At 41.3% G+C, this 20,906-nt stretch overlaps 1 protein-coding gene across 1 annotated transcript; it reads left to right on the top strand.

Annotated features, from left to right (window-relative positions):
• The first annotated feature begins 235 nt into the window (after positions 1–235).
• c17h18orf21 (chromosome 17 C18orf21 homolog) lies at positions 236–20,760 on the top strand. The gene is made up of 5 exons (XM_035183288.2): positions 236–540; positions 6,214–6,242; positions 7,242–7,462; positions 19,077–19,270; positions 19,610–20,760. The coding sequence occupies exons 1-5, from the start codon at positions 446–448 to the stop codon at positions 19,770–19,772; spliced, it is 702 nt and encodes a 233-aa protein (XP_035039179.1). The 5' UTR covers positions 236–445; the 3' UTR covers positions 19,773–20,760.
• Positions 20,761–20,906: the final 146 nt, after the last annotated feature.

Genomic DNA, 20,906 nt, shown 5'->3' with positions numbered 1-20,906 from the left:
AAGCTTCTTAAAAGTTCATTTAAAATCAGATTTATTATCCTGAATAAATATAATTCAGTTAATTTCATTTAATTTATTTCAGCTCAATGTTATTGTTATTCTATTTTTGCCTTTAGACTGTTTTTGGCACTAACAGCTAAGTAGAAGACAATAAAACAAGTGGTGCCCAACCAACCAATTTTGTATGTGACTCAGTTTCCCACAATGCATCGCGGGACACGTCACAACCTCGCGACTCAACGTGGATGTCTGTGGTGTCGCAGCCCAACACACACACACACATACCACGTTAGTATGAATCTAGACTTAAATTCACACACTTCCTGGTTCCTCCGGCTCTGATATCGTGTGCGGAAGCTTCTTTAACCTCCGTTTACAACTTTCTGTGGAGGAAGACATTTTAACTGCCGAGTTTCCCTACGTCACAGCAGGAAACAGATGGGAAATGAAAACTCTCCTCAGCGAAACATCCGCCAACTTCCTGCTGCACGCGTCTCTGCTGTTTAAGGAAACATGTCCGGAGCTCTCGCGGTTCTACCTGTAAGAAACTTTCTTAAATACCCTTCATGAATCTCACCAGCGCATCCAAGTCCTTACGCTGTCTCCTGTATTGTTGTAGTAGCGGCGTCTAGACGCTAGGGGGAAGCGCTCGACCAGTGTTAACGGGTGACTTCCTGTCCGGGAAATGACACGTGTTTATTTGAGTGTGTTTATGAGGTTATATAACTTATACTAATGTTTTTACTCTGTAACATTAGTTTGTTCCAAGTGTTGTCCAACCTTCCAGTGGCCCAAATGAAAATTAACTAGTGTATTATTATTATTATTATTAATATTATTAATAATAATAATAATTACTTTATTAGTTTAGCACTTATCTAGACAAGGCTACAAGGTGCTTCACAAAATCCATGGCAAAAAAATTATGAACTAAAATAAAAGGTATTAAATTCAGTTCCATTTTAAGCCATAAACATTATAAGGTCAAGACCATAACATTTATAGACCAATAACAGAGAGACAGTGGGAAATAATGATTTTACTTTATTTCTCTTTTACTTACTGGGGTCTTGTTTGAAATTTTGACTCCGCTTTTATAGGGCAAAATATTATAAATAAAGATTAAAAACATCAATATAAAATGTGGATTTATAAAAATAGAAATACACAAAAATCACAATACTTTGCAGACATGATAATTAAGTCTCTGCTGTGATTGCTATTTGAAAACTGAACCACTGGAAATTGGCTGTGGTCATTTATGTGTTGCTCATTTTACCATATTCATGTGCATTTCAAAACGGAATAAGGGTTTTATTAGGTTTCACGCTGATGTTTTCACTGCTTGTGTAAATTTGCACTTGAAAGGATGTGTTTGTGTTACTCCCTCCTCAGGTGTTGACAGATCATTAGTGACCGATCCACATCCACAGCTTGGTTTATCATTGTGCTTGATGTTAAACAACACACACAAAAAACAGAACAAAATCAATTTCCGTTCAAGATTTTGTATGACCTTTCTGGTCCTTCTCTTTAAAGACAGGATGAGGATGTGGTGGCATCATCACCCACTGCAGTGTAGTGTGCTGCTATTTCTGTGCCGCTCATGTGCTGGTGTAGTGGGAGAGTCCGTGTGGCATCTGAAAGAGCCGCTGTCATTCAGTCTCGTGTCGCTGCAGAGTGAAGCAGGTTTCACCCGTGAGGTCACAGCAGCCTCCGAACAAATAAGAAATGAGAGTCGCATGAAGAAGACAAATTGGAAGAGGAACGAATAGTGTGTAATCCTTTTTTCCTCTATTCTGAAGGACCCAGAGCACCAAGTATTTCCATTCATAGCAACTCTCTTCATCCAATTAGCCTCCTGTGTTTTCATTCTTATTAGAATAAATACAATAGTGATTAATGCAGGTTTCTAATGTACGTCATCGTTTGCAGTCCACTGCTTTGGTTTTGTTGCTTGTGCCAAAAATCACTGTGGTGATTGTCGTATTGTGTGGAAAGTGAAAGCTGAGGAAAAATCCTCCCAAGAGAAAGAAAGAAAGGGAAATAATTTATGTGTGTGCACGTGGACCGTGCACATTTACAGGTACAGTGGGTGCTCAAATTTTCTTTCGAATAATTTGTATTGATATTAATGCATTTAACAGGTGTAACAGTGGTTTGTGTATGCGTGCCTGCGTGAGCATGTGAGTGTGTGCACAGACTCTCGTGGTCCATGTTTGCGTTGGGCGCCTGCCACGTCCACGTATCCTCCCGCTGGTTTTCTCTTTCACCTGAGCCAGGAAATTTGCGGGCAGACCCATGAATGGAAACAAAAACACAGGTTTTAATAGTGAAACCCGACTCAGGGTCATTTTACGGATTTGTGTGTGAGCCCACTGCTCCTTTAATACATTGATCTGTTCCCCAGATTCCCTGGCTACACTGAGCTGCGAGCATTTCCACCATATTCGACTCTGACCATCTGTCCTCCGAGTAACACACAAATTTAAATGTTTGGGCTGTAAGACCTGCCTGGTGTCGTGCCAAAGGGCCTGGCAGAGAGAACACGATTAGCGGCCACATCCAAGATTAACACTCAGTGTGACAGGCTAATGAAGCCAAAGTGATGATACTGAGGGCAAGTCATGCTATGGAGGAAATTACCTTGAAGAATTAATGTTTCAGATCGAGGTCTTGAATACACAGTCCCAGAGTTAACCGAGGGGAAATAGAAACGTTGGTGAGCATCCACTCAAACAGCTGCTGGCACATGTGATCAGTGTGTGTTGTTGTTGTTTTTTTGGGTCCTGTTGAACCCCAGTGGACACTCTCCAGTTATGGCGTCGGCCCAATGGCGTCGGCCCAATGCGTCACTGAGTGTTTGTGTCGTGGGTGTGTGTCATATACTCATTCACGCTACTCCACATATTTGTTGGGGGTCGTGTTACCGTCCTCTCCTTCTGTCTGATGACTGTGTCTGTGTGTTTGTTCCCATCACCAGTGCAACTGCCTCGATTTTATGTTTTTATTGACAATATATTTGATATGTTTATTTATTCTATATGGATGTGTGTGCGAGGGTTGGGCTTGTGTGTGTGGGTGTGTGTCTGTGTGTTTTGTGTCCTTGTTTTTAAGATGACATCCCTTTTTTATTATTGTGGCAGCATGTGGCTCACATTGCCAGTAAGTTCACAATCATAGTTGCGTGTCCAGTAACTGGAGCCTGACTGAGTGTGCTGATAACCAAAATATGCAGGATGTCTGCTGGACAAACAGTGTCAGGATGACTTTTGAATATGCCACGGCGCTTTTGTTCAGCTCTTTATTCAGGGACAATGTGTTTTTTACACCGATATCACTGATAATCCATTTTTTTGCCATTATTTTGGGAATATTGGCATTTTTTCAATATTTTGATCATGTTCCCAGGGAATACCTCATGGATCTTGATTAAATAAATCAGGCATATTTAGGGGACAGATATAGTGTGTGAAATTTGGTGCAGCTTGATTGAATTTAAGGGGACTGTTGGGCTTTGGCTGAGGTATTCGCTGAGTGCCATTCTAGTTATTGTATATTTCAAAGTGATGCATCAAATCCTCAAATTTGAGAAGCTGGAACCTGTGATTGTTGAGCAGTTTTTCTGAGAAAAACTGAACAAAGTGATTAATCTGTTATGAAAATAGTTGCCAGTTGATTAATTAGTTTAGCCATTTTTTCCATTATTTCATTACTATAATCTGACAGCGTCTACATTTTATCTTCCACAATCACCACCTTTTGAGTCCTTTTTTAATCTCTCTTATTAAAAATAAAAAAAACAGCCGATGTGAGCCTTTCACAGACATTGGTTTTAAACATTTATATTTGCAGAAATATGTAGAAAGCTTTTGTTTCACAGAATAAACAATGCAGAAAAGATGCGCGTCTATGTTTGCATTTTACCTAAAAAAAATGTTTTAATTCACACTCTATATATTTGTTTGCTGTTGTGCTTTCTTTTTATTTATAGTCATAAAGTTTATTGTTAAACTGAAAAATATCAAACCTTAATTAAAATCCTATGTCATACAGGTTCGATAATGACATCTTAGTTGATTGCCCATTTTTTTTAAATATTGGCTGATATAACGGTATCGGAAATGTTTTACTCCCTAATAGCGGTTTCGTGATCAGCCCTCCAAAATCCATATTGGTCTGCCTCTGCCCCTCATCTCCCCTCATCCTGTATCTCTCCACTCGTCACTCTCTCAGCAAGAGTCCGCCGCCCCAAGTGTGCCCCAGACCGGGAGGCACCTGCTGGATTCTTTCTCTGTCACATCCGATTGATAAACGGGACACCCCCCACTCTGTGCCGTAGACTGATGCGGTGTTTAGAGTGGTCACTGATTGCCAGGCCGCTGTGTCTACATGTCCATTAGTCACAGTGAAGGCGGTTTTCCCCCGATGGAGGCAATAAAACGTCCATAATGCGTTTAATTTTGTTCACTTTGCCTCAGCCAGCACTTCTGTCTCTAATCACATTATCACACTGTAGCCAACACATAATATCATAATGCCCCCCCCCCGCTACCCTCCACCCTTCTGCATCTTCTGGAGTTTTTTGTATTGCACCCCCCCTGTTGTCAGCGGTCCATGTGTAGAGCCCACAGAGTTCATCGCCACAACTAAGTGTGCACTTAAAAGGAGATGCATGTCAAGTATGTTAATAAGATTAGTGCGGTGGAAGAGGTCTTTGTGGTGTACGGTTTCTGAGAGCGAGCTCATCAAGGAAGCAGTGATCACACCCCTCAAGAATTCAACTTCTCCACACTCGAGCCATCAGCCGTCTGTTCAGAGTTTTGGAGGATTTCCTTTTTTTCTAGTATTGCAAAGGAATGAAAAATGTGTTTCATGTTGTCGAAATGTTTCTGTCAGTGGTGTCAAGAGATGGAAATGTGTTCAAAACTTTCTACACACAATTTTTCCGCCAACTAAGAATGTTGAAAATGTCTCAGGATAACAAAGAAAAATGGACAATTGCCCAACATCCACGAGTCATTATCAGTCCTGCACAGTCACAATCCATCACACCGGCCCCGCACAGGCTCCTCTTCATATCCAGCATTTTCTGACAGGGCTTCTATATAATCTGACAGTTTAATCCAGTCACTGATTATTAAATCACATACGGGATGGCCGAGAGTACAAGTGGAAAAGTGACAACAACCGCTGCTGCAGCAACAGCAGCAGCCAGTGGGTCGACTCCAGATTACCTCACCCCTCCCAACTCTTTCCTCCACAAACATCCAGCCCCATTCAGACTTTGTCACACGGGTTGCCGCCGGACAACACATTTCCCCTTATCGATTTAATCCCAAAGCTAATTTTAGCAGTGGCAGAGGCAGCCCTGCAGCAGGAGGGGGTAGAGGCGGAGGATTTTCCATATATTGTTTGGACCTATTTTGTTTTCCACCACACATAATGGGATGGGCTGTCCATTCCAATTTCCTGTTTGAATAAATTGGTGTTTTGGTTATGTTAAGGTTTTATTTCCATGGATGTGGTTTAACAGTTGTTGTGTCTGACAACATTCTTTCCGAATCAGTTTACTTAAGATTTTAGAGCAAAACAACAACAAACTCTATCTATTGAAGCAAAGATTTAACAACTTAAAATGTAAAAATACCTCATTAAAATGTTTAAAAACAACTATATATGTTATATATTTAGTTGACTTGTGTACTTAGATCATCCCAAATGTTTCCAACAATGTTCAAACCCAGATGAATCCCCAGTTTTACTCAAAGTAACTGGAAGTTAGTGGCTTTGCAAGTCTCTGCTTTAACGTCTGGGGCAAACGACATTTGACGAAGGAAAAACATTCTGCCTGCCAGTTAGCCAGTTGACTATTCTTGCCTTCCACTGTTTGGTATTTGTCACTTGTAATGGATCATGGTGATTCATTGCCATTTGCTGCGTAACTTGAATAAAACATTAACACATTACCTCATCCATGAACATTATTTGTGCCTGAGTCCCGTCAGGTAGAGTTTCATTGGCAATGGTGGTAAAGACATCAGACTCTGTCATCAAACTAAATCTTCTGTTATTGTCTTGATTTATAGACCCCTAGTGGCCAAAGTTACATACTGTGCATTTAATTATTAAAATCTTATTTTATATTAATCCTGTTACAAATTTCACTCTTACTCTCAAGTGTCTGATCTTGTCCCCTCTCTTCTTCCCCAGGCAGGGGTCTGTGAAAGCAAATACCAAGGGTAAGTTAAAACAAAGCAGTTTTTGCTTTCCTCACTGATGGTCTATGAGTGTTACAGTCACATACAGCAGTAGTAAGAAGGACCTTGTCAAGGTTGATACAAACTCACAAAACCCACAGCCAAAGATACAGAGTCAGCCAGCTGTGTGTGACAGCCTGGTGGGATAAAACACACAATCATAAACACACACACCACATGCACGCGCACACACGCCAGCTAAAACCACATCAATGGGTAGTGGTTCCGTTTAGTAAGACTCTTCGGGCTTTTCTCCAAATAACACAATATCTGATCTCTAAGAGAGGAGCATGATAATTTGATTTATGATGTTTGGATGGTGAGAGAATATCCAGAATCTAGTTTGGGACTGACAGATATATTGCAATGTGGAGAAAAATAGGATGTTATATTGATGTTTCAGCACAGAATGTCAATGCAGCTGCTCAAATCTCAACATTGATCTTCTAACTACAAGTTTCTAACACATACCTCTTTGTCTCTTTGCTTTTTTTGCAAACACACACACTGAAAACAGTGATACCAATACCACATGCAATATTATCTTTCAACATGTACAATATGACTGCTCAATATCCTGTACCATATCAGTCCTTCAGTATCATGTGCTATTTACACTCGTAATTATGTGCAATGTTGCTTTAATTATTTCATGTACGGTATTATATTAATACCATTTGCAATATTACTTTTCATTTGTCATTTCAACACTACTTTTTAAATTTTAGTTCATTCTTTTACATTTATGCATCTTTTCTCACTAGTATTGTTATATATTTAGGTTCTGGTCCTCCATTGACTCCTCTTACACTTAATATTAATATACTTAATTGTTTTGTTAGTTTGGAGCAATATCTGGCTCAGAATTTACTTTGGGAAAAATAAACTTCTGTTTTATCTTATCTTAAAAAAATAGACCTGACTGTGTCAAGATTAGTTTGTCTGTTGGTTTTGTAAAAAAAAATCTCTCCCTCCTCGTAGCATCAGTGAAGAAGAAATCCACTTGCCCGTTGCAGAGCACCTCGGTGTGTTCGCACTGTTATCAGTGGCTGCAGCCCGACAATCACCGGGTCCGGCTGCGGCCGAAGCAACGGCCATCAGCACGGGTGTGGAGCGTCCTGCGCAGACACGCCAAGGGGAAGCATCTCAGCCTGGCACAGAAACATCTGCTGCGCCGCTTCCAAAAGTCCTCCTCAGTTCTGGTGAGAGAACAAAACAATACACCCCCACAGACCCAGTCATGCATTATGTTGTCCTGCAGCTTGTTGTCAAAACACCGGGGTTATGTGCCTGATCCATTGTCCTCTGCTGTAGTGGTGTTGAACTAAGTGGAAGTATGGATGGTGCAGTAGTTTTTACAGCCTGACTTGAGTTGTCGTTTTGGGTAAAATGCCATTTGGTATTTAGGACTAATATCTGGAGAATAACTGTAAAGTAACAGTTTGTAATTACCTTTTAGCAATTTGTGTTTATTATGTCCCGAATTATTACATATTTACAAAACATATTTTGCTGATAATTGTGCGGTTTATGTGATATACCTGGAATCAAAGCCCTTGCATAAGCAAACATCGGACTTGTTGCAAAGTCTGTAGCAGTTGTTGACCTTTGACCTATGAAGGAGGCAAATTTTGTACACGTTATTATTTATTGTAAACTATGCACTTTTTGTCTCTTAATCTATTTCTTGTGGCCGTTGTTGTGCGGCCACAAGAAAGGGTTAATTCACAGAAAGGATCTGGTTTCATTATTTCCACCTTAAAATCGTTGTAGTGGTTCTTTTTGTCTGTCCTGTTAATGGAAAGCACCAGTGGGGGACAAATGGAACGTTTATGGCCAGCACCCACCCACCCCACTGATAAACCCTTTGAGACCAGGAAACTGACGCTGGAGATTGTGGCGTTGGAGCTTGTGGTGTTGTCTCTCCCCTAAAAGAGCAGTGGTAAGAGAGAACCACTGAAGAGCCCCCCTGGTGATCTGACATCGGCCTAATGAAGAGCAGCTCCAGTCAAAGTGCTGCTGCCTCATTAAAATCTGTTCGGGTTTGTTTAGTATGCAGGTACTCGCTGTGCAGGGCGCTCTGTGCCCACTCTGCTATGTAACAGTGTCCTCTGAGGGAGAAGATGGAGATGGAGAGAGGAAGCCGGAATAAAAAAAGGTAGTGAGAGACATTAGGCACACAGACACTTGAAACAAAATAAATAGAGATAAAAATACAGCTACTGTGGATAAGACAGGGGAACAGGAGAGGTCAAGTGATGTACTGAAAGAGAAAAGTTGTCATCTTGTATCATTTTTGTATGCAGCCGTGCTGTGTGCCCCTTGCTGTTCACATTCTGTGGGTTGTGGTGAAGGTCAGGTCCAGGGTCTGATAGAGAAGCCATCTGGAGAAAGTGGTTTGAGAGAATTTTCGCGTGATGGAGGTGGTCATGAAATCATAGTGGGCCATTATAACATTTCAGCACTGGATGAACAACACAGAAGTCAGTCAGGGCATTGAGAACGTCATGTCCAGGCTTGTTTCCTTTGTTGAAACCCCATAGAATTAAGAAAACCATGACAACTATTTCTCAACCAGGCAAATATTTAGAGCATAGCTGTCAGAAGCTGAAAGTCAATTCAGGTAGAATTGACGACATAGTGAACCATATAAGAAATCTTTACTCACACAGCCCCTGATGATCGTTTTGCATACAGAAATTGTCTCAGCCACCATCTCAACAATAAAAACTGAATCTCAACCTACATGAGCATCAACATGGATTTTCTGCAACATGATGTAATCGGGAAGTCTGCTCACAGCAGATGTCTGACCTTTTTGATAATGATGTGAGGTGTCATGGTGCAAGAGACTTTTAGAAGGAAACCGTCCAATCGATAGTCCTCAAAATCTCAATCAGTTACTCCAGGTGTATTAAATCCAGACCTTAATCTGGTTGCATAATGTTTAGTAAGTGAAAATGTTGTGACCCGCCAACTTCCAGGTGTAACTGTTAAAAAGCTATCTAATAGAACTAGTGCCAACATAAACAAATATATGATTTATTTATGTCATGTCAGAGGCGTATACCAATAAACTGGTGGACTTTAGCCTCCTGAGACTGTTAATTTTGGTTATTATGTTAAAGCATCTGATGTTACAGCACTTTCTTATTAGACGGTGCTTCAGATGATGAAAAGCTACCGACACACACAGTACTAAGGTCTTAACTAACAGACAGGTTCCATTGAAATGCTGCAGCTGGAGTGGTAAATCACTTCTCGGAACTCAGGAAGAACTTTACACACAGAGTTAATGATGGATTTGTAAATAGCTGCAGCCTCCCCCTCTCTCTCTCTCTCTCTCTCTCTCTCTCTCTCTCAGCTGTGACTCTGCACCCTTGCACCTACTCATTTGTCAGCAGTGTTTTGGTCCAGATGAAGTATGTTGATGCTTGTTCGTCACGTGAATTCTTAGTAAACCAAGACACCCTGAGCACGTCCGCCAAGGTATTTTTACCCTCTGTTTTCACATTCACCCGTCTGTCATATACTGGGGGTTCAAGGGGCAACATGTCAAGACACGTATGCGTGACGGCACACACCTGTGCTCGGCAGAAGGGGCGATACCCCCAAACGCAGAGCGGTGGAGCGGAGAGATAAGAGGAGGGATGTTGACCGCTTCCCTTCCTTTTGCCTGCCCGGCTCCATGCTGATAAACAGAGCACGGCACTGTGCCAGAGAGAGGGGCTCAGACCGAGAGCAGGAAAACAGAGATTAGCATCCACTCGACTCTGTAAGGAGGAAAGTGTGGGGTCGTTCTCTGGAGAACAGGAGATTCCGAAGAATTTTTTTTTTATCGTTGTGCTAGTTCACACTTTCAGAAGATGCTGCTGTATAAAAACATTATGTCATAGTGACCATGAAGCTTTTGTTTTATGTCACCAGTTTATCGTTGTGGATTTTGATTGTGTTCTAGCTGAGTGTTATGACTGTGTACACAACACTCTGTGTTGTGTACACAGTCTGTGTGTGCATCTTACTGTCAGTCACGTGAAAAACACGGAAAGAAGCAAAGGGGTTATCAGAGGGAAAAAAGAAAAAAAACACAGCCGTATAAATTTATTGTCACATTCAGGTGCAGTGTGTACGGCGTGAGACGGATTTGTTTATTTAAAATGAGATGCAGAGATCCACGTTTGCTTGTGAGTCGGCTGTTTTTACCCCCGAGTTACCCCTGCGATTCCCACCCTGCATACCACTATAATTCATTTCCTTTACTGATCCTTTGTAACCCACTGTATCTACAGTAGATGTGTGCATATAACTTGAAATATGTGCCTGTCACAAGTCAAATAAACGCATTAAAAACAAACGCCAGACAGAAACACGACAGCAGATGTATATTCACACTCACACACATGTCTACTCCAGGGTGTAAATCCCCCTCACTCCACATCATATTGCTCTCTGTTTATGATGTATGTATGCGCTGCCCTCAGGGTGGATGCCCGTGCACGATATGTTGTCCTCAGCTCTTGGCACTTATAACTTAGAGGTACGATAAATCAGGTATGTTTGTGCGTGTGCCTGGTTATTTAGCAGTGGTTATGGAAATAAGTTGGATTGTAGCCCACACAAGAGAGGCAGAGACCCTAAATGGAGCGAAGGATGGTGCACTCTCCACCTTCTTCATTCTTCCTTTCCTCCCTCCCCAAGACTAGATTTATATTTCCCAGCACACTTGTTTAGTACAAGAAGAAAGTATAGTTCTAGCTTTACGTTTATTCAGGATATTTTGTGGGTGACTTTGTGTTCAATATTCAACAGTAACAAGTAAATGGAAAGTCTCTACTTGATATATTTCACTAGTGGACAAATGCATATGTTCGTTCACTGAATCTGCTCGTCGCGTTGCCATTTTCTGAAAAATCCACTTGTTTTTCAGAATAAAAGATGAACGAGACACGGAAAAACAAAGTGACAGAACATAATTGATTGGAAAATTCGCTTCCCTTTTCCCAGAAGGACCATTTCTTTCTGACGTTAGTTCAGGTTCTCTTTGTAATTTATGTCACCATTTCTGCTTGACCTCACTGACCACCTCTCATTCCCTACTGGTTTTTCCTTGTGTGCTCCAATCCCAGTCCTTCTTTTTACCTCAACTCATCTACGTGACCGCCCCCCCCTTGTTTTTTGCTCATCTATCTCTTCCTTCCATTCTTGGCCTTCTCTTCACCACATCCCTCTGTCATATTTATCTTTACTGGACTAATATAGCTGGAGAATGTTTCTCCTGAGGAGATGACAGGAAAGAGGAGACAGCGATGTCTGGTTGGTGCTTCGCCTGTTTGCTCTCAGGGAGCAGCAACAGCTCCATCAGGGGGTTTGACACCTCACGGGGGCAGCAAGTGACGGGATGACAAGAGTGGGATGTGTTGGGGTTGAGAAAGGCCAGGATGAAATGTGGTTGCTGGCCTCTGGCTTTTTTTCTTTTTTACAAACAGAGGAGCGTCGCCGGGAAGTGGGAACAGTCACTCACGTCTGGGATTTAGCGAAGTGTGCACTGTATTTTAAGAATGTTAACATCCATATTAACACATCGATATCCGTTGGGAAACTTGATGAGCCAATACACCCATTCAGAATGTATGCATATTTGTTTTCTGACACAATGATCCTTGGGCTTGGATCAGAGGAAGTTTCAGCTCCCCGCTGTCATGTTTGTAGCCCAGCTCACGAGCACATAAGCACATAAACCCCATAAAGAGAACCTGATGCCATACCATAACAGCATGTCATCTCTCAATTAGCATCTGTGCCCCGCTTCATTTAGCTTCCTCAGCTCTATTAAACGTCCATTCTCGTGCATGCATGGCAAACCCTACTGTAGATTTAACTGTAAACTTAAATAAGTTTGTTTTCGGGTCCTCGCTCCCCAGCGTTTACAGTATGTTGCACCTAAACTGATGCTGTCAGCACATGTGCACATTATTGACATTCATCACAAATCTGTTTTAAAGCCGCACATGTGCCATTACTTACCAGAGAGGAATCTTTAAATCCAAATCTGACTCTAAGCCATTGTTGCGTTTAAATGTCAACCGCAAACTGCCACATGAGCTGACTGTCAAAGTTATTTTCCAAATGGAAGTTAGGGCATTAACTGTAAATGTTCAGGAATGTGTGTCTGTGTTCTGCTTAGTAACAACATTAATGACTCTCTGCTTATAACAAATTACAACATTTGCAGTTTGAAATTACAACATTTGCAGTTTGAAATGTCATAGATGAATAATACTCCAGGCCGTTAAGCAGAGCTAACTTTCTAAATTTAAACCCTACCCTCACAGTTTACTCTGGATAGTTTCCACTGATGATATCTGGGTGATTTCAAGCAGCGTTTGTCCTTTCAGTCCATCTGAGGACATTTTTAATGTTATATCTGAAAGAACTTTATTGTTTTTTTTGTTGGGACTTCACAGAGCTCAGATATACATCCTTTGATAACGATCCAAAGCATCACAAGTAACATTATTTTTGAGATCTAATCAGGTTAACTGGGTAAAACCTGCTTGTTGAGGGCTATGGGATAAATCACCAGTTACAATCTTGACATCCAGCCTGTGCTTTTATTTGTTTTCCAGGTAAACGTGCTGGTGTGATGCAGGATAAAATGTGACCTTTATCCCCGGCACCAGTAACGGCAGGGAGAGAGAGAGGGAGAAAACAGATATGAAATTTTTTCAAAATGGCAGTGTGTAGTGGCTCTGCATTCATATCAGGTGTCTGTGTGTATTCACTGGGCAGCCTGCCTCCAGACTCGGTGACTAAGTGGCTGCCAGCGTCATCACAGTGCAAGGCCGTGGTTAGAGGAAAGTTCAGGCCGCTTGCCTCGTATTGATCCGCCAACTGCTCTTCTGCTTTCAGCTCTATTGTGTTATATTGATGTGTTCTCAAATGACTTTCACACACAGTGCGTGCAGATGCTCAGGCATTCACACGCAAACATTTTTAAAACATTTACAAACTTTTGTCAGGCTTATATTCATCTTCCCTCACATTTGACCGCACACTTCTTCTCATCTTCCTCCTGCTGGGTGGTATCGTACGGCCAAGGTCAAACTAATCCACCCAAGCTAACCTCTGGAAGCAGAGAGCGAAAGGAAGAGAGGTATTTATGGCACAGGGGTTATTAATAGACGTAAGGGTCCATCTGCAGAATTGATTTATGTGGGTCCGCCTGCGTTGCTGTGTCTGCGTTTGTGTGGCACATTTTCACATGAAATGCACCTTTTAAATCTCCGAACCAATATTATATTTATCAGTAGCAATGTCACATGGCTGCAGAAATGTATGTTTCTCATAAGAAATGTATATGTCACAGGCCTGCAACAGATTCTCACTTTGATGAATTAAAGCTCATACCATTATTCCTGTACATTCATGCAAACTGCGATTGGATGCATGTCAAAGCTCTTAAATCAAAGAGCGACTGGTGATTTGTCAGCATGTGGTTGAGCCCCGGCTGCTTTTCATTCCTCCGCTGCACGGACGTCGTGAGAATGTGCAGATCTGTTTATTCTGTCTTCATCATGGAACAAAGGAGCTGCTGCTTATCAAGGTATATAATGATTACAGGTTGTCTGTTTTCAGGATTTGTGATGAGGATGAATTGTAGGTGATGACACAAAACATGGTTGATATATAAAACCAAGGTTAAGTGACTGTCAGCATCGGTTCATGTTTCATGTTGAACATGCACGTGACATGAATCCAGGCTTCTGTTACTGATTGGATGGGCGTATGATGAAAGGTCAATGCTGCGCCAGTGTGAGAATATATTTGTATATAGTTGAAAGCAATACAAGATTCACCAATCACTATCTAAATCAAATCAGCAAATGATTTTCTCTTGACCCAGAAAAGCGTGTCTTCTCACGCCTGGACTCCAGCGATGAACTTTTTAATTTTTTACGTGTAGCAGTCAATCCTCAGTGTCTCTGCTTCAGCCACAGTGCAGAGCTCTGCCGCTCACATTAACGATCCTCAGGCACAGGGCACATATCTCTCCTATTCTTGCCTCCCTCCATTGGCAGTCTGTTATATTTAGGATCGATTTTAAGATTCTTTTTAAAACTTTTACAGCTCAGCACGGCACACCTGGCCCGAGCTACTAACTCCCTATGCTGCAAGTTGTTATTATTAATCTTCCTGCTGGTAGTTCCTAAAGCCACTTTTCCACGGGTCTAAAAAACGCACTAACATCCATCAACATCTGGCATTTGTCTGCGATGGAAATGGACACAATCTGCACTAACTCCACGGTCGAATGGCTCTGCAGTAGACATGGATTTTGATCCGCTGCTGCTCAAATCGGCAGTGGTGGTAACTTGGAGTTTCTAAATTTTTCGGCGTAATGGTGTAAAAGACGTCTCAATCAAGGCTGGTAACTAAGGGTGACCAGGCTCTTGACATCAGGAGCCCGAGGCCCTGGAACTCCTTTTAGACTTGTCAGCATCTGTTTTGAAATCGTTGCTTGAATCATATTTTTGTAGGAAAGCCTTGAAATGTCTGACTTTAAACTGCTTTTCTGTGGAAATCCAGTTTTTTTCTGCAGTTTATTATTGTAACCAAAACACTTGTATTCTTCCTCTGACCATATCGGCACTTTTAAAAACAGAAATTCAACTTGCCGTTGCCATATGCTTGATCGGTCACTGTGTGGGTCTGTCTGCTGCCAGGGTCAACAGCCCAAGATAAGGAAGTGAAATCTCTCTGTGGCATCAGCTCACGTGCAGACGCTACATGTCTGAGGATTAGCGTGATTTAAACGAGTACACGTGATGGATGGGGATTTCCTTTCAGGTTATAATGAATCTCGTTACTATAGCAGCCATACCATACGTGTTTTTTAGGAGAGGACAGTGTCGGATTGTTGACTTTGTGTTTTATACTGTTTGACCAAGTCCTTTAGTCTGTCCACTATGCTTTAACGTGTACACACACACACCTTGGCTAAGTAAAGTTACTTTTGATAAAGTCTCTCGTATAAGGGCCAGCTGATGATAGTGGGGTCACTCGTGGTAACAAGAGGATAAACAGCATCAGGTCATTCTATCTGTAAACAACGTCTGTCTGTCTGTGTGTGATCCACCTCACTAACAACCCAACCCTCTTGTTGTGCCACCATGGTTTTTTTCTCCTTGACTTACAGCACTGCTACAACTGGAATCATAGCACTGTTTATAACGTGTGAACAAATATTTACAATGTTTTTGGCAGCAGCATCCAGTTTGGATTTGATCAAATTAAGCTTTAATGATCTGCAGGAGGAAATTGGTTGGTTGTAGCAGGAAATAACAGAATGAAGTACTGGCAAGACTAAAAACATCAATAATACAAATACAGTGGTAATAAAACAAGACTGCTCATAACAACAATGTCAAATTACTTGGAGGTGGATTATAGATATAATGTGAACAGGAATGTGGTTTGTAATCTTGTTTACAAAGCATCACTGGATCTGCATCATTAAATTACATAACAAGTGTATCTACACTGTTCATGTTGTTACATGCAGAGAAGACATCAAATATGTTTTAGATGTGTAGACTTAAAAATGATTCTCTTTTAGAAATATGTGTTAACGTATTTTTTATTACCTCTGCTAACAAGGTTAGGTTTTCATCTGCCTTCATTTGTTAGTTTTTTAAGCAGGACTCCAGTGTTAAACTTTAAAATCTTAATAGAAGGTGAGTTATTTATTTTAGCTGTTCATCTATAAATATTATCTTCTCCATCAGTGCCAATCATTTTCCGAAGTGGGCACTTTTTTATTTTAAAAAGTCACTTGTTTCCATCTATTTCAAATGTTATTTTAATATCATTCGTTAAGTTGTAAACAAGAAGTGTTAAAGAAATACTTTACGCTTACGATCAGTCTTTTTTAAAACATAAATCTCCTAATTGCTAAATAATCCCCATATTGGGTCTTCTCCAGTCTGTGAAGGCTGTGTAGTGTTAATCAGAGTAATGAGAGTGCTGGAACACTCTAGAAACATTAGAAGATCAGTCTTGGGCTTGAGGATACTTAAGTATGATAGATATTTTCCACATCTTTGGGTGGAGTGACTTTCTACTCATTATAGACGACGACTACTGTTTCTCTGAAATTCCTCCTTATGATCAAAAAGTAAAACATCCTGGCCCACGTCTTTGTAATATTAGTGCATTTTAAAGCTGAAGACACTAAGAACATTTGAATGTTCCTGAATAATAAGTTTGAACAGCCTTATGGATAACATCCGTCTTAATGTATCTGTTACAACTTATTTTTATTCAGCGATTATTATCATAAGGTGTGGCAGGTAATTCTAGTTGATTCAAAGGCTTTTACTATTTAAATTTTTTTAGGGTGAAGCTTCATCCACTGAAATAGAGACTTTCCTATTGGGCAACTAGAAAGAAATAATTTTAAACCAGTTATATGATCATAATAACTCAGGAAACAAAAAACAGAAACATAAAATGCAAACCTTTTCCACTGAGTAGTTGATTTGCTGGTGAGACTGTCGATCACCTTCCTGTGTTCATTTGGAAATGATTAGGGCTTTTTAAATTATCAATAATAAGTAAATCAATAACAATAATATCAACACGCAAATCTTAAATTTGCAGACCTGCCTATGTTATATTGATATCTTCACAATATGGGGAAATTACTTCATGTAACACAAGTCATGACTAAAACCGTATTTTCCTGCAGCTTGTCCTCCAGTGTTTAGCGTGTGTGCTGCGCTGAGCTCATCAATAATTCAGTATTGTGATCTATTCTCGTTGACTTTGGTCCCATTGATTTGAACAAGGAAAGTTTGGGTACAAATTTTACACAAACTATATCATGATATAATACGAGGAAAAAATAAAATGTTTATCTCAAAGGATTTCTAACCCAACCTTCAGCCGTACCTTTCCGTGTTTGGATGTTAAGATCAAGTTCTGGTTTTCGTTTGCAATTTCAATTTGCAAACGTGGACGTGTTTGGATGAGTCCAGCGTTAAAGTGTCACTGTTGAAGAGCAACGGTGGAGTGCTGGCTGTGCCACAGATGAGTCAGTGCATTGGTCAGTCCTGCTCTCAGCCACACCCCTATGCAAAGATGGGTGGGTCAACTGCTGGGCTGGGTCTGTATAAAGCTGGACGTGTGGGGCTGCTGGAGTAAACACTTCACACACGGTCACTTAGAGAGACAGAGGACCTCAGACCCTCGAGAAACCCAACTCTCCAGCACTCTCCAGCAGACACCTGTCAGAACCTGAAATGGCCGCGTTCGTATCGGTGAGTTTTCCACCTCATCAGCATTCTTGACTGTCAACAGCTCATCTCAGACCTGCTGATCTCTGCACTGTCTGTTTAGACCACTTCTTAGCTTGTGCAACTCTGCATGGCTTTTGTCGTTGATGGGGCTCCAGTAAATTACAGTCACAAGGAATGTTAGAGAAAGAGTTAATCAACACTTAGTACCACGTTATACTTTGTACTGCATTTTCTACAGTGAGGAAAGTTTACTTCTAGAGTAAAAACTTAGTGCCTGTGATTTGTTTCATGCATAGAGTCGGCTCATCGCTGGGATGATGGGACTGATTCCAAATAGTTACTGTCACTTGATCTAATGATGGAGTCTCACGTGTGAACACTGGTCAGCATTTCCATAGAAGCATCTGCCAAATTCTGTAAATGTAAAAGAGTGACTGTAACGATAACTATTTAATTTACCAGTTGGGGGATTTACACAGAAAGTGGATATGGATTTGTGCTTTATTTAGATCACAACATAACGTGGTTCAAAAGTGTGGCTTGTCCCAGTCAGTGTAGTTACTTGCGATACTGTACATGTGTATTGGTACAGGACAGCGGGAGGCAGAAGTTATGCCACATAAATCCAAACAGTGTCTTTATATAGGGACTCATTATTTCCCCTTTGCATGCGGAGTGTAATATGTGTCAGGAAATAGTTTTGTGGTTTGTCATGGGGGGGTGCTGTAAAGCTTCAACTGACAAAACTCAGCTGTGACTAAATGATCCTGGTTAAAAACTGGGTTCAAAGAGGTTAACTGCAAAAGCTGACTGACGGCTCCCATAGCATCCATACCCTGAATAGGCGGAGCTGCATGGCAACAGCTCTTCCCTGCCCTCCCATTGGCTAAAGTTAAAGTTTCACCCCCTCCCGCTTTAACTAATCCAGTTATTTTCATATGTATGCAAACATTCAAACGTAAGATAATCTCAGGGATGTTTGGCAGGGCCAATGGGAAGAGTCCCAGCTGTTGAGTGACCCATGTCCCGCCATGGATATTTTTCTTGGACTCTATTGTGAACTCTTCCTCCTCAGCTGTGTGTGTGTGTGTGTGTGTGTGTGTGTGTGTGTGTGTGTGTGTGTGTGTGTGTGTGTGTGTGTGTGTGTGTGTGTGTGTGTGTGTGTGTGTGTGTGTGTGTGTGTGTGTGTGTGTGTGTGTGTGTGTGTGTGTGTGTGTGTGTGTGTGTGTGTGTGTGTGTGTGTGTGAGGACATAGGAGCAGCAGAAAGTGTGTGTGCTTCTCAGGGAAAGTCCAGCAGCTGTAGTGATACTGGGTTTGAGGGAAAGTAATGGTTGGAATGACGAAAGATTCAACTCCTCTCCTAGATTTTCATGCGGGTAGTTTCAAGGCCCTTTTACAAAATATGTATTATTTTTAAGTATCTCACTTGGAATATCTTGTTTGCTTTCACCTCAAAACCTAATTATGTATCAGAGGAATTTATATAATCGTTATTCTCTTTTCCTCTCCTTATTCCAGATGGCCACCTGTAACACCTGTAACAAGACATCCAGACACAAAGGAATGAACCGGGACTTCATAGCCACCATCGCTAAGACCCACAGCACCCCGGGGAGCGCCAGCAAACACCGGACTCCACAGTCCACCAGCAGGTCCAACATGACTACCCCTAAAACTGCTAGCAAAGACAAGACACCTGCTCACACACCTAGGTGAGTTATTTCAGATCGCTGGTATTAATATCTCCTGAGCTAGAATTTGAGATATAACCATCCTGGACTTAACTTGGTCGGAGTCACAGACGTCCATGAGGATGATGTGTCAGCGTTTGAATGATTAGGTTTCTATTTATTCAGCATTTAGAGAGCGGCAGCAACCGTACAGGTGCTACGTGCTGGTATTCACGCTCGCCAGATCATGTACTTGTTGACGGGACACTTTTAGTATTTTCTGCCAACCAACAAAATCTCAAGTTACGTTATGTTAATCATTCCTTCCTCTCCCTCACCTCTTCTTCCTCCCTTCCACTCTCTCTCTCTCTCCCTCCCCAGGTCGTCCACCTCCTCCAACGCTTCAGGGTCGGGCTCATCTGCTTCCAAGCCTCCCTCCAAATCCAAAAACTGGGTCGTCCAGCGTCTCAGCAAGATTCTCCTGCGCGAGGACAGCAAGAGCAGCAAGAAGGGCGGCTTGAAAGATTTTCTGTCCTCACTTTGAGTATCTCTTACGTACTAAGTGCTTGGACCTGTTTTGTAACTGAGGGGCAACTAAAAGGAGTAACTTTGGTTTCCGAGCCCGTGTGGGAAAAGTCCCAGTTTGCCCACCGACACACAACTATTAATGGGCTGTGTGGAATGGCGCTTGTGGAATCAAGTGAATGCAGAAAGTGGCAGCACGGGGGGGCCGGTTATTTCAACTGTAAATCAGCGTTATTGTATCCTCTGCTGAGCCTATCAGAGCAGCGTGCTTCTTTTCTCTAATTTAGCACACGCCTCTTATGATCCCCTTTTTCTTTAAGTGGAAGGTCTGAGGATTTTTTTCAGGATTTATCAAAAGGCTGAAACATCACAGGAAACATTTCTTTGCTCTGTGGTGGCCTGTGTGGCATGTTGAGCTGGTTTACATGCCAATATCCTCCTCCATTTTGGATTTTCTTTTCTAAAGTCACAATTATACCTTTATGTAACATAAGAGTATTTGGTATTCATACTACTTGATTTGAAAACTTTTGTATTTGAATGTATTTACTTGGTTTATTTTTACTCTTAATAAGACGCTGAGTCTGTATTTTGATGCCGCTGGCTAAACATGACCGATTTCACAGATATTCTGTAATTATGTTGTAAATGCTGTTGCATTTTTGTACATGCAAAAAAAGATATTTAGACTGTGCAAGTCACCAGTGAAGATATTTGTAATCATCAAATGGGACTCACCAGTTGTTGTTTACATTATTTAGGCTCATCTGCCTGAACCTGTACACACAAGACTTATTGACATTTCGTCATTCTGTTTTCTTTCTGAATATGTATTTGTCTTTTGTTAAGAGCAGAAACATGTATATCTACTGCATTTTTGTACTGCCTGATTTCCTACCTGTTGTCCATTGGCTGTTCGGTGTACAGTATGTTTAGGTCCTGAAATACTTCACATTTGTATTCCAACTACATCCTGATTCTCTCAAATAAAATCTTTTCAGTCCGTTCAACTGTTTTCTTCTTTACTTCATGTGAATCTCTGATACAAGTGCTTTAAACTTACAGCTATGTTACTGCAGATTTCATATCCATATCTATGCAGTTATGCATATAAACTACCCATGAACATAGCTGCAGGGATTAGTAAAGCTGA

Source organism: Hippoglossus stenolepis, chromosome 17 (assembly GCF_022539355.2).
Source record: "Hippoglossus stenolepis isolate QCI-W04-F060 chromosome 17, HSTE1.2, whole genome shotgun sequence".
Classification (NCBI taxonomy): Eukaryota; Metazoa; Chordata; class Actinopteri; order Pleuronectiformes; family Pleuronectidae; genus Hippoglossus; species Hippoglossus stenolepis.
This window is presented reverse-complemented; position numbering and strand designations above follow the sequence as displayed.

Bases quoted from the DNA above. Each gene is read 5' to 3' on its own strand.
- c17h18orf21 (XM_035183288.2), top strand. From the start codon at position 446: ATGAAAACTCTCCTCAGCGAAACATCCGCCAACTTCCTGCTGCACGCG. The intron at 541-6,213 runs GTAAGAAACTTT...CTTCTTCCCCAG, and splicing joins GAGCTCTCGCGGTTCTACCT to GCAGGGGTCTGTGAAAGCAA. The intron at 6,243-7,241 runs GTAAGTTAAAAC...CCCTCCTCGTAG, and splicing joins TGTGAAAGCAAATACCAAGG to CATCAGTGAAGAAGAAATCC.